Raw genomic sequence first — 11,719 nt, 5'->3', positions numbered from 1 at the left:
GTTCTTTCTTTTCGAACAGATGAAGTGTCTGTCTTAAATAATTTATTGAACGAACTAGGCCCTAAGATAGTCGCCGTCATGGCACGCCCTGCAGTGTCGAAGCAGTCATTTTTCTTTTGGTTCGGATGACTCTCTTATCAATTTGTTGCTGACCTTTCGGGATCGCGGTAAGCTAGTGCGTAGTTCGAAACGCTAATGTACTGAACTGACTTAAGGTTTCTGGGTGGTGGGGAGTGGGGGCTGGGAGCTTCGTACTTCCAAATGAATGTCCTGACCGGCTTTTTCAGCTTAAAGAGGCAGAAGCGGCGACAGTGGCGATTGCAACGGTGAAGACGGCCGGCGGCTGCGTCGACAACAGACTCCAGCGAGAAAAGGATGATAAAGCGATCCTAGGTGGAAATCCAGTAAACTTAGTTTATTTATAAAACGGAGTGAAAGAAAGTTCAAGAAAATGTAAAAAATAATGCAGAGACAAGCAAATGGTCGTGATCACGCAGGGACCAAGTTGGTCGAAGCTTTATTTGCCTGGCGCTGAATCCTCATCATCATCATATTCACCACCACCACCACCACCACCACCACCACCACCACCACCACCACCACCACCACCACCACCATCATCATCACCATCATCATCACCATCATCATCATCATCATCATCATCATCGTCGTCGTCGTTATCATCATATTTTTTTCTTAGTTCTGACACAAACCCATCCTAACGAAGGGCTAAAAGATATGCATTTTTAATATGACTTGGGGGACAAAATAGATCTGAAATTCGCATACTTACCAGATAGATGCCCAGGTCCTTAATTAACGTTTACCTCCATCTTTTCTCAGTAACTTGCACGACCATTTAAAATGTTGGCTTGCCCATAGAAAAAAAGGAAACTCACACAAATATACCGCTTTCGCGTGAATTTATTTCTATGACACACCAAAAAATATACAGCATACTTTAACGAAGCAGGAGCGCTGTATCACCGCTCAAGGTTGAGGAGCGCGTTGAACAAACTGTGACGACGAGCAGTACTGCAACAAAGAAATAGCAAGCGCTGAACGGCGCTCTGCTTATCTGTCGAGGTCTCACCGTGTCTCTCTTTACGTAGTTTCTCGCCTCTGCAGAGAAGACTGATTGTCATCGCATCGGTAAGGGTGCGAGCCCACTCCGGGCTCCAAAGGCAGCGTGTCAGGAGTTCGCTACAACGCCGTTCGTATACACACAAATACACGCACACACTTTAGGGGCTTGGAACTTCACGGTATAGGGCTGCGCAGCAGACAAGCATGGAATTCTCTGAAATAGAGCTCTTCAATGTTCTGGAAACGACACGCATTCGCTTGTTTATTCCCTAAAAGACCCGGAGCGTGATAAGAGGAACAGGATGAGGTAGGGATCCCCCAAGTGCTCGTTTCGAAGGAAAACGTCTAACCTCTAAATGGCCTAAAATGAAACCACTCATTCCATGAACCGTGTATTTAACAAAACATTACGATTTCACAACTGAAAGGTTCCTTCATACATAACGTGAGAGATAGCGACAAAAGACTTTGATTCATGATTGTACATAAGTTGTAAGCAATGGGAATGGATGCGAGACAGAGATCCCGTCACAAAAAAAAAGAAGATAGAAACGCATGCACAACCGCCGCTCTCTTTTTGCTCACAAAAAACTCCAGGTGTAACGTTAATTTCCTTTTCACTCAGTCAACGCTGATGCACAGACATTTATCGCGGGCAGGTTTCACGCAGCTCCACGCGAACGAACGGCACAACAGTCGACACGAGGCAGTTATTCCCGGTGGCTCGTAACTACCAGCGAGACATCCTGCCAACGAATGCACAGTCAAGCGTTTAATCATGCGTACGCAAATCACAAAGAGGGTTTCAACAGCAAGACTTCACATTTAGATGACCTTCGTTCAGACTGAATCAAACGACATCTAGTAACAGGTCGCTGATCGGCCTACGTCAAAGTCCTTTTGTTATGTGAAACAGGCTTTGAGGAATTTGCTTAGGTCACGACGAACACTGGCGTGGTAAACTGACCATCCCCTTAAACGTTGGGCTTGAGTACTAGGGGTAAGGTTACTAATATTCACTCGTAACATAGTGTTCTATTCCCTTCTTTTCATACCAGAGAAACCAGTCACCAAACGGCGCTCTACACAATGCACTCGCACGGAGATAAAGGGTGCAACAACATCTCGTATACTGAGTATGCTTTTACAAAAGCTACAACAATAACAAAACGCATTCTCTTATAACAGTGGTCATTTAACAAACTTGATGAGAATATCAACGCCCACACGTTTTTGAGAGGTCTTGTTTACGAAAGTAGTTTTGATAACATTCCTTTTCCTTTCTTATTGCAGGTAGTTGCACTGCCTTCTTCGCATTATACTCCAAGAAGCTCGTTGCACTCACGCATACGATAGCACAAAACTACGCAGGCAGGGATATGCATTCGGCACATAATGCACTCACTCACATGCATATTTTAGACCTAAAGGTAATACTTATCAGCAGCTGTTCTTAACAGCGGTAGCGAGCGTATTGCATGTGTTTTAGCATAAAACAAGAACCTCGAAGGGCAGTTTTAGAATCCTTCGCGCCACTCTCACAGTAGCGAGGTTACAATGCTACGTAAACAACAAGGTACTGTGCTTCATGCTTTGAACTATCTAGAAATCTTCTGTCACGCAATGAGCTACGTACTCTCTCAGACACAAGCACAACTTACAGGCGCAAAATGGCTCTAGCCGTTTTGGCCAGAGCTCCGAGCAGTACCTGTCAAAACAAATGGCAACACCTGCATTTGTTTCTCGAACAAGCTAGAGAGTCTAGTATTGAAGAAGCCATGAAACATGCTTATTGGTCTATTTCGGTGTCTCGCAGATTTATGTCGGTTTCGTTACGTCAGCATGTTTTTTTTTTGACAAAGCAGAAATTATCCTTATGCTACAAATGCGATAACGTGACATCAGTTTTCACTAGGGGTTTAGAAGGACCCTTAATCACTAACTTTGTGTCACAAATTATGTTTCGCACAGCTTTCGATGTCGTAAAGTTACTCGCAGTCTTGCTAGATCAACTTTACCAAGTGGACTGCAAAACGAGTGAAAATAAATGAAGGTGCTATTACCTCTTTCTTCACTGAACTCCCTAGTTTGTTCGAGAGGGCCCACCTTAGCCTTGGTGAGGCCCTTGTGTGATGACTAGAACACTTTCAGGTTAACATACGACTGATGAAAAACAGCCGAAAAACGATATGCACAGATGTAGGGTTGATACGTGAAGCCTACCTGATGAGCTGTACTCATAGGTTAAGATATGTCGCCAAGATGAAATCACCCACGATACAACTGCGCAGCTCCTGTCAAGTATTTGGCCCAGCGAATTCAATGTAATGTCTTCGGATAGTTACACTACCCCCCCATAAACCATATTATGAATTAAGGGAAATGGTCAAGCAAGAAGTGATGTAAACCCGGATTTCTATTTGGTAGTCCTCGAATAAATTTTTGCGAATATACTATCTGGAAAGCTGCAAAATCTTATAAATTCAGTCAGTTTCTGAAGCATACTTGTTAATATATGTTCGTTAGAATACATTCGAATGAAGCACATTTGTTAAGATATGATGCAGGAAGTTGCAAAGTGAAAAAGCGTATGCTTTTGATATGGCTTTTAGACACGATGCTCTAGAGTGAATATGCATTTCACAAAACGTCCAAAAAAACTATGCCGCACAAGGTTACAGCCAGTGTATTCACATTTTCCATTTGCCAGTGTGAGCTGTATGGTTGCATTCCACAATATGTCTGCGGATGTGATTTAGCGTAAGTAGTTTACGGGCCTATCCACGTCGATGCAATGACCGTATCTTCATCCGAGTCCCTTTATTCTTTGTTACGATTAAATTGTAGGTATATCCAAGCCGGTTACCGAAAATAGCTTTTCTAAGTACTATGTGATCGCACGTTCCACAAACGCAACTGTGCGAAGACGCATCACACCCAACAAACAAAGCAGCTATCCGCCACTCTCTCGAGCTATGGTATCTGCAGTTACGTTTGTGAAAATGACTAAAATAGATGAAAGTCATATAAATAAGTGCACTAAACATATAAATCTTTTGGTCAGTAATTAACAGGGCACTCCTATCTGTATTTACCTCATAACACAACACTATTATAGCCCCTACACACAAATTCCATTTCTGCAGTTTTATCGTTTGGACTTGTGCATATATGAGAGAAACTTCAAAAGTGTGTATATAATTAGCTACACAGTGCCGTTTGCCTGCTTAATTTCTCACAGATGTAAGCAAATTTTATATATACGGGAAAGCAATGGTTAGTCAATACTGAATAGTGCCTTCCCTTATAAACTGAACACAATAAAACGTATGAATTATACAGCACAAGACAATAGTGTTCAACTTCATAAACGCGTGAAACAGTCACCGAGATGCTCTTCTACGCTTATTGAACGTCATTTAAAGAACATCATTGTTATTATACCAGCCGTCAATATTCACCTGCCACCGATCCATGTAAGCACTGTGCTTCAGATCAAGTTGTTTGCCTATTTAGTAAACAAAAAATGCATACATGTCTGTGTGTGATGGAAGATACATGACATGTCTCTGCGAAAATAACGCATTTGTCACAACAAGGATATGATGTGGTTGTATAACTATATAGGCGGCTGTAAGTGAATTACCACTCATTCAAGATTTCTCACAAAGTATGTACTTCCATGTGCACTACAACAGCACCTTCGCAGTACTGTTTTAGTGGCACCTGTTCAAGAACCCAAATAAAGAGAGTGCAGAAAGGAAATTTGTGCAGTGGCCGTATCGTTCACCTCAACCTGCGTAGATTAAACAAATAAAGCACCCTGTATGCGGCGCTGGGACTGCGTTGTCTCCAAGTGCAAAATACGTACGCCGTAGTCTGTACTTGAACACCGTATGACTATATTTGCACGTTTTGTAACATTTTCGCAAAACAAACTTCTAATGTTTTGTTCTCTCTTGCAGAATTCCTTCATCTTGGTGTCCTGTACTTCGCTCTCAAAAAATTCGCAGACCGAGCGTAAAAAAAAAACAATTCGACTACTTCCACTTTAAAAACAGGGTTGACACATTGCTTTCGACGTTGCCGGTATTTGTGATGCTAGCGTTGCCTCTACCACGCATAGGCGTCAGCGACTTGTCTCCGACTCGGCTGCGGAGCGAACGGCGAGGTTTTCACCAGAGATGACGCGAACGGGTTGGTTTCTTTTGCCGAATCCTGGTCGTAGTCCCTCAGTGCCGTCACGTCCTTGTAGGCCTTCAGAAAAGAAAAGAACAAAGCAAACAGAGTGTCAGTGTATTCTTTCACGCTTCATATTTGTGCTGGCACTGCATTGCTTGAAAGAGTATAACGCTGCCGAGCAAAAATGTTAACGTGAACAGAGGGGACGTCTAACCTGCGCTCTCTGATTTGAACTGCACTACTCCTTGTTTTATTTGTTATTTAGGTGAAGTAGGTGGGTCTTAAGTTTAGGTGAAGACCTGGCCTAAGTGAAAGGAAGCTACCACGCGCATATGACTGCAGCTAGTCGTTCTCCTGTGGCACCGGCACTGCTTAGGAGCTCCGGAGACGCTTCCACTAGTATTCCAAAGCTTTCTAGCGCCATGCGTTCGTCAACAATGATATTACGCAGAAAAAGATGCTCCTCGGCAATTTCTAATACATGTTATCAGAAACTTCTTGCACCGGCTCGAAGGCGCAGAAACAGGGGCTTTCCAAGCACCTGTTTCTGGCACTTGCTTGAACGCTACTGGTTTAGGATGACAAGTGCAATTTTAGGCTATTTGTTGCCTCGGTAGCGTTAATGAAGCCGATGACCACTATTGCCGAGATGTGACTACGTTTATTCGAGGGACGGCGCTGCCCTCAACTTGCACAATTCAAGGCAGCGCGCTTCGAGAGAAGGGACGTTTGTAAACTTTCGCGTAGGAGCTGACAAGGAGTGGAGAGAAGCTGACGACAGATGCGACCCACCTCGAAGTCCTTTCTGATGTGGTCGAGTTGATATGCGCTGTCGGGGCTGACAGCCTGGGCCATGATTCTTTTCGGATTAAAGGCAGCCGCCAGGGACGTCCGGCCGTAGCTTCTTCCCATTTCCTCAGGTGAGTAGGCTTGGCTCACAACGTTCGTCCTGTACCCCCACTGATCTGGAAGGTAAGCGGCATTGTTAGTAACCTTTCTCCACACAACGTTTAGTGTAGCGTCAGAGAAGTGACAGCCCTGTATTGTGTCACCTTTCTGCACGTCTTGTATTTTTTCACGCTGTTCCGAATATGAACCAACACCGACTCTCCCAGTTTCTAGTTATGCTGCAGTGTCAGAGAAGACTGAACGATGACTGGAGAGGTGGAAATTCGGCAGCTGCCATTACCGAAATCAAGATAGACGCCAAAATGAAGAAAATCCATTCGTTCCAGCTAGCATGGACGTTGGCTTAGACTTTGATATGAAGCCTGTAGTTGCTTGATACAGAATCATTTTAGAAGGAAAATTCTCAAGCCGCTTGTTAACGCCCATTCTGCCTAATTCAGGCGGGTTTCACTTAGTGCTGCTCAGCCACATTCCAGTGTCGGCTTCACCCACCATCGGACCAACCACAAAACAATAAGATGTACCCACGAGGCTGAATCATGCTTCCTTCGCATCTAAGTCCTCATTTTGCTGTTTCCTCATTTCTTACCACCAGGCTGAATAGGCAAGGAGGAGAGGGAAGAAGAAAAAGAGAGAGGAAAGGTAGGGAGGTCGACAAAACAGCTCGTGTTCCGGATCGGCTTGCCGTTACAAACCACAATAAATCTCTTAATTGCGAAGGAAATATCGTACAGTGGTGTCATGTCCGGCCCAACCAAATCACCGCCTTTGATAACACTGTCTCCGGTATCGTCCCGATTCATTCAGCCAGACGGCAGTCCACGTCAAGTTGGGGAAAAAGGCCGAAGAGACAAAACATCGCTTTAATACGCAGCGGTTGCGCACTTGCCTGGCTGACTGCTGTTCCGCGATCCCTGGTTTCCACCTCCGGGGACGCCGAGGAAGCCACCGGGCCCCTGGGTTACGCCAGCGTTCGGCTGCTGTGGCTGCTGCTGGCCACCGCCAGGCTGCTGGCCGTCGCCGAGGTTTTGCTTGGAGAGCGAACGCGCCATCGGGTTGGCCGGAACGCCGTGGGGCGCCAGGTGGGAGGTCTCCTCGACGACGAGGTGCGGCTCGTCCTCGTCGTCGCGAAACGCCACGAAGCCCCGATCCTTGCGGTAGTAGTTGACGAACACGAACCCGACGAGCACCAGCAGGCAGGCGAACCCGTAGCCACGGAACGTGATCTGCGTGCCTGCGACGACACGTGAATACTTAGCGTCGGAATGCGGCGACGAGTCAGTACGCAAGGGCGACAGTTTCATAGACACAGAGAGAAAGAGTCTAACGGAAGCTGAGGGGGGGGGGGGGTTCAGTCTTGCTGTGAGCATGGCTTGCTATTTCATTTGAGGTGTTCAAGGTAAGATAACGAGAAGACGAAAGCGGAAAATAAGAATAAAATAAGAAAACTAGGAATAAACCAAGACGACTAAGAAATCGTCGAAAAATGCCTAGTAAAAGACCTGACTGGTGCAAGTATAACAGAAGGGTTGTCGTAGCTCGGATTGCGTCCGCCACTCCTGTCCCAGGGTCTTAAAAGATCCCTAGCCCGAGTGCGTCCATGTACATAGAAGCAAAGTTTTTTTTGCTGCTAACAGCGCGTTGTTATGGAAGTCACAGTAACACAGCTCAGTATCATCGGCAGTTAACACTCGTTGCACATAGGTGAACCGAGTGGCTCGATCTTAAATAAAGAAACTGCAGGTGTAATCTACACGAAGTGTCAACCAATGAATGGTGAGTCAGGCAACGTAACGTAGGGGAGACCACGACACAACATACGAACTCGCAAAGGCCCGGCTTTTGCGCATTTCACTAAAGAGACGGCCACGCAACCTTGAAGTGATTAACAGGATGCATAAGCTACATGTGTGTTCGCGATGACGTGAGAAGAGCGGCAAAAGAACGCTTAATAACCGTCCATTAAATAAAAATGGAGGAGATATTGTAGCTGGAAAGCTTGCACCCCGCTTATACGCAATGCCTAACGACTTCAAGAATACTACAGAGTGGGAAAAAGTACAACATTATATTCATAAGAAGGGAGACGTTAGAGAATTGGATAACTATTAGCTTGCTTTCTGTATTGGGTCCAAGATTCACCAAGGTAATTGTCAATAGAATCAGGGCAACAGTCGACTTCAATCAACCAAGGCAAAAGGCTGATTTCAGGATGGGGTATTCTGTAATGGATCACATACATGTCATCAATCAGGCTGAGAAATCTGCGGAATGCCATGAACATCTCTATACTATTGCTTTCACAGATTACAAAAACGCATTTAATTCAGTAGAGATACCAGCAGTCGTAGAGGCATTGCATAATCAATGAGTACAGAAAGCATATGTGAATGTTCTAGGAAAAAATTGGAGGCTTATCAAGGTTAAGCCCAGTGGATGCTTCGCATCCACTGGGCTTAACCTTAGCGTAACCTTAGCGTTTGGAGGCATCTTGACCGCATACACGCCCGGCGCAAAGACGCTAGCGCGGTTGCGGGCAGAGAGACTGACGCGACGGCGGGCGCGCGCCGCTTCATCCCTGGCGTGACGTCACATATCACGTGATGCGGCGATGGTGGCGCCGCCGCCGCGTCGCGCGCGACGGCGCGAACCGAAGCGTGGAGGCCTCCGCCGGGCGACGTCCGACGGCGCGATATGAGGCCCCATCTGCAGCCGGTGTGACGTCATCACGTGACGTCATGTCACGTGACCTACTTGAAGGTCACTTGAAGGTCAATGGTGGCCACCGCCGGGAGGCGACCGACGGCGCGATATGAGGCCCCATCTGCAGCCTGTGTGACGTCGTCACGTGACGTCATGTCACGTGACCCCACTTCAGGGTCAATGGTGGCCACCGCCGGGCGTCGCGCGAAGGCCGGAAACCTACGTTAATATGCTTCGCATAATATCTATTAAGAGGAAGCTTTAGCTCGTGCCCAACTCCAACGCGGCCTATTCAAATACATGTAAAACGCAGAAACGCTTTTCTGAGATAACACCTGCACTTAATGCATTTAATGAACAGATATCGCGGTTCTGTAAACGGCATCTGTCAGATAATTCAAAGCGGACAAATTGGGTGTGTGAAGTTACATCTTACGTGAATTCGTTACGTTGTGTACAAGGATTCTGGAGAAGCTGTATTTCCATATTAGAAATTTTTTTTGAGAATTCGTGTGTAACACATCAATTTTATCTGCTTTAGAGGTACTATTAGATGCAATTCACAGAATTGTGATATCATTTTTTATTGCTGAGTTACAGAGTTGCAAATTTGATAGTGTCGTTTTTTGGAAATTTGCGAGCTTTGACAATTTTTATAAAGAAATTGCGACCTCAAATGAAAATTCGAAACGAACCGCCACTAAGTTTTCTTTTAAATGCAACAAACCTCGTCAAATTCGGTGAAGTGGTTGTTGAGAAAAACGAATTCTCCTTTTACATCTTTTTAGATAGGAGCACCCGGGCTAAAGCTTACTCTGAAAACTCCACAATTACCTTAATTCTCCACAAGAAAGGCGGAGAAATATCTATCAAGTTGAAGGGTGAATTTGATGTGCTGCAAGTCAGTACACAAGTGTGATCATTTGGTATAGTTTGCATTGTATGCTTAATGTAATGTACTTTAAATGTCACTCCAACAGAGTATTGCATGAGGGTGGGTTGTTAACACTTCATATATGATGTTTTCGATGGCTGTCGCGAAATAAGGAAAGCTGGAACGGTGCATAACGCAAGCGGTAAGTAAGTTGCAGTATTTTGATGTCTGTGCTAAACAAAAAAGCAGTTGTGCAAGAGTAGGCGTCGAAAGTTGTGGACCATTTTATGATGGCTGATACGAGATGACAGATATAGGCAAGCTGGCTTGATGAACGAGTTATCGTGCTAAAAATGGCATAACTTATGAAATAGGCGTAGTCGGGCTGCTTTAGGACATAATTGTGGTGATAAAAGCTGGGCTTGTGATTAAGGTTCAGTAACAATGGCGGTGAACGAATGATCGGAGTAAATGAGACTTACCGTGCGTTTCTAGATCACATACATTATGCAGCACAAGTTAAATTTTCCAGGATTTCATACTGCGCATGCCTTTTCTTCGAGCAATGGGTACGAAAATCACAGGGACAAGAGATACGAACTCGCTAAGACCGCCACTTCTGGTTTTACTTCTCGGTATGTCAAATCAGGAGGTAATGAAGCGCTAGACTGCTGGCGCTCCAGACAGCGTGTCTGGCTTAGTCTAGAGGATTCTGTGAGAGGAGTCATCAACGTTCGGCGTACCTTCTTTCCCAAGGACTGACCGAGCCTAGCGCTTCTCGGTTTCGGCAATCTGAGGAGAAGCAATACGTTCACTGTGACATTGCCGATGAAAGTTACAGACAGATGCTCTTCTAGTGCTCTTGATTTTTACACACTACATTGTTTCAGGTCAACCAGTATCCGTGACCGGTATTCAGGCGCTATATGGCGTCAACAACCTGCCCGAGACACCGAAGAACTGGCAGAGAGGCTTGCTTGCCCGATATGTCATGGCGCAAAAGAAGATGTCCACTCGGCGGATCTGCTACGGAAATTCCCTGGATCTGAGGCCATCAGAGGAAACCTTCCTCGAGCGCACATCTCGTCTAGTAATCTGATAATTCCTCTGAGAATGGGTGCACGGTCCTCACCACGGCTTGCATCTCACCTACATTACGGAGACATGCCTGAATCCTATGCTGTAGGAGATGGAGCCGGAATAAGGCCCTGAGACCAACTCTAAACAAAGACGAAATTGGGAAATTTGCAGGCGCAAGTTGGAATCAGCTAGCGCAGGAGAAGAGTAATTCTGATCGCTGGGAGAGGCCTTCGTACTGCAGTGGACATAAAAATAAGCTGACGACGACGACTACATCGATGTCGACGACGACGATGATTATGGTACCACCACCCGCAACTTGTAGTCCTAAGACAAAGGCCCACGAAGGATGCGTAAGGTCTTGACCATGAAATTTTGTAGGCGGGGACGTACTGTGAGCCAACGGCTTTTCACACCAGTGGTCATCATGGGCTTTTTCAGTGGTGCATTTTGCTCGACGTCGGCAAGCGAAACTCCGAGGCAAAGTTAGCTTATCCGCAGCATTTCATCCATGTCTTGAGCACTCATGCACACGGCTGAAGCTGAGAGCTCTGAGCACAAAATACCGTTATCAATGCATGCCACTTTTCTTTAACGTAACACAGTGGGATAAATGAAGTATGTCAAGGGGAAATCTTTTAGCACACTTAATTATGAATTAATATGATGTGCTTGCTGAAAAACGGTGGAAAAAACCAGACCCACTAAGGCGGCTGTGGAAGACTGGTCATGAGTACCACATAGAAGTTATCTGCTGATGTATGCAGCAGTTTGATTTTCTTAATTAGTGCAGTTTTGAGTTTTGATGTGTGTGTGTGTTTAAAATAGTTCAAACTATTTTATTACTACTCACTTTGTATATATATCTGCACAGTGCTGTGCTAG

General features: G+C 45.4%; 1 protein-coding gene across 1 annotated transcript in view; it reads right to left on the bottom strand.

Moving 5' to 3' along the window:
- Positions 1 to 5,031: 5,031 nt before the first annotated feature.
- The window catches only part of jef (major facilitator superfamily domain-containing protein 6 jef), a 30,258-nt gene continuing 23,570 nt past the window's right edge, over positions 5,032 to 11,719 (bottom strand). The window contains exons 6-8 of the mRNA XM_065449261.1: positions 7,067 to 7,411; positions 6,061 to 6,233; positions 5,032 to 5,343 (exon numbers count right to left, since the gene is read on the bottom strand). Coding sequence (XP_065305333.1) covers positions 5,200 to 5,343; positions 6,061 to 6,233; positions 7,067 to 7,411 — 662 coding nt within the window. The 3' untranslated portion in view covers positions 5,032 to 5,199. The remainder of the gene's footprint in view (positions 5,344 to 6,060; positions 6,234 to 7,066; positions 7,412 to 11,719) is intronic.

The sequence above is a fragment of the Dermacentor albipictus genome, chromosome 4 (assembly GCF_038994185.2).
Source record: "Dermacentor albipictus isolate Rhodes 1998 colony chromosome 4, USDA_Dalb.pri_finalv2, whole genome shotgun sequence".
NCBI classification, from domain to species: Eukaryota; Metazoa; Arthropoda; class Arachnida; order Ixodida; family Ixodidae; genus Dermacentor; species Dermacentor albipictus.
Note: the sequence above shows the minus strand (reverse complement) of the source record. Positions and strands in the feature narration are given on the sequence as shown.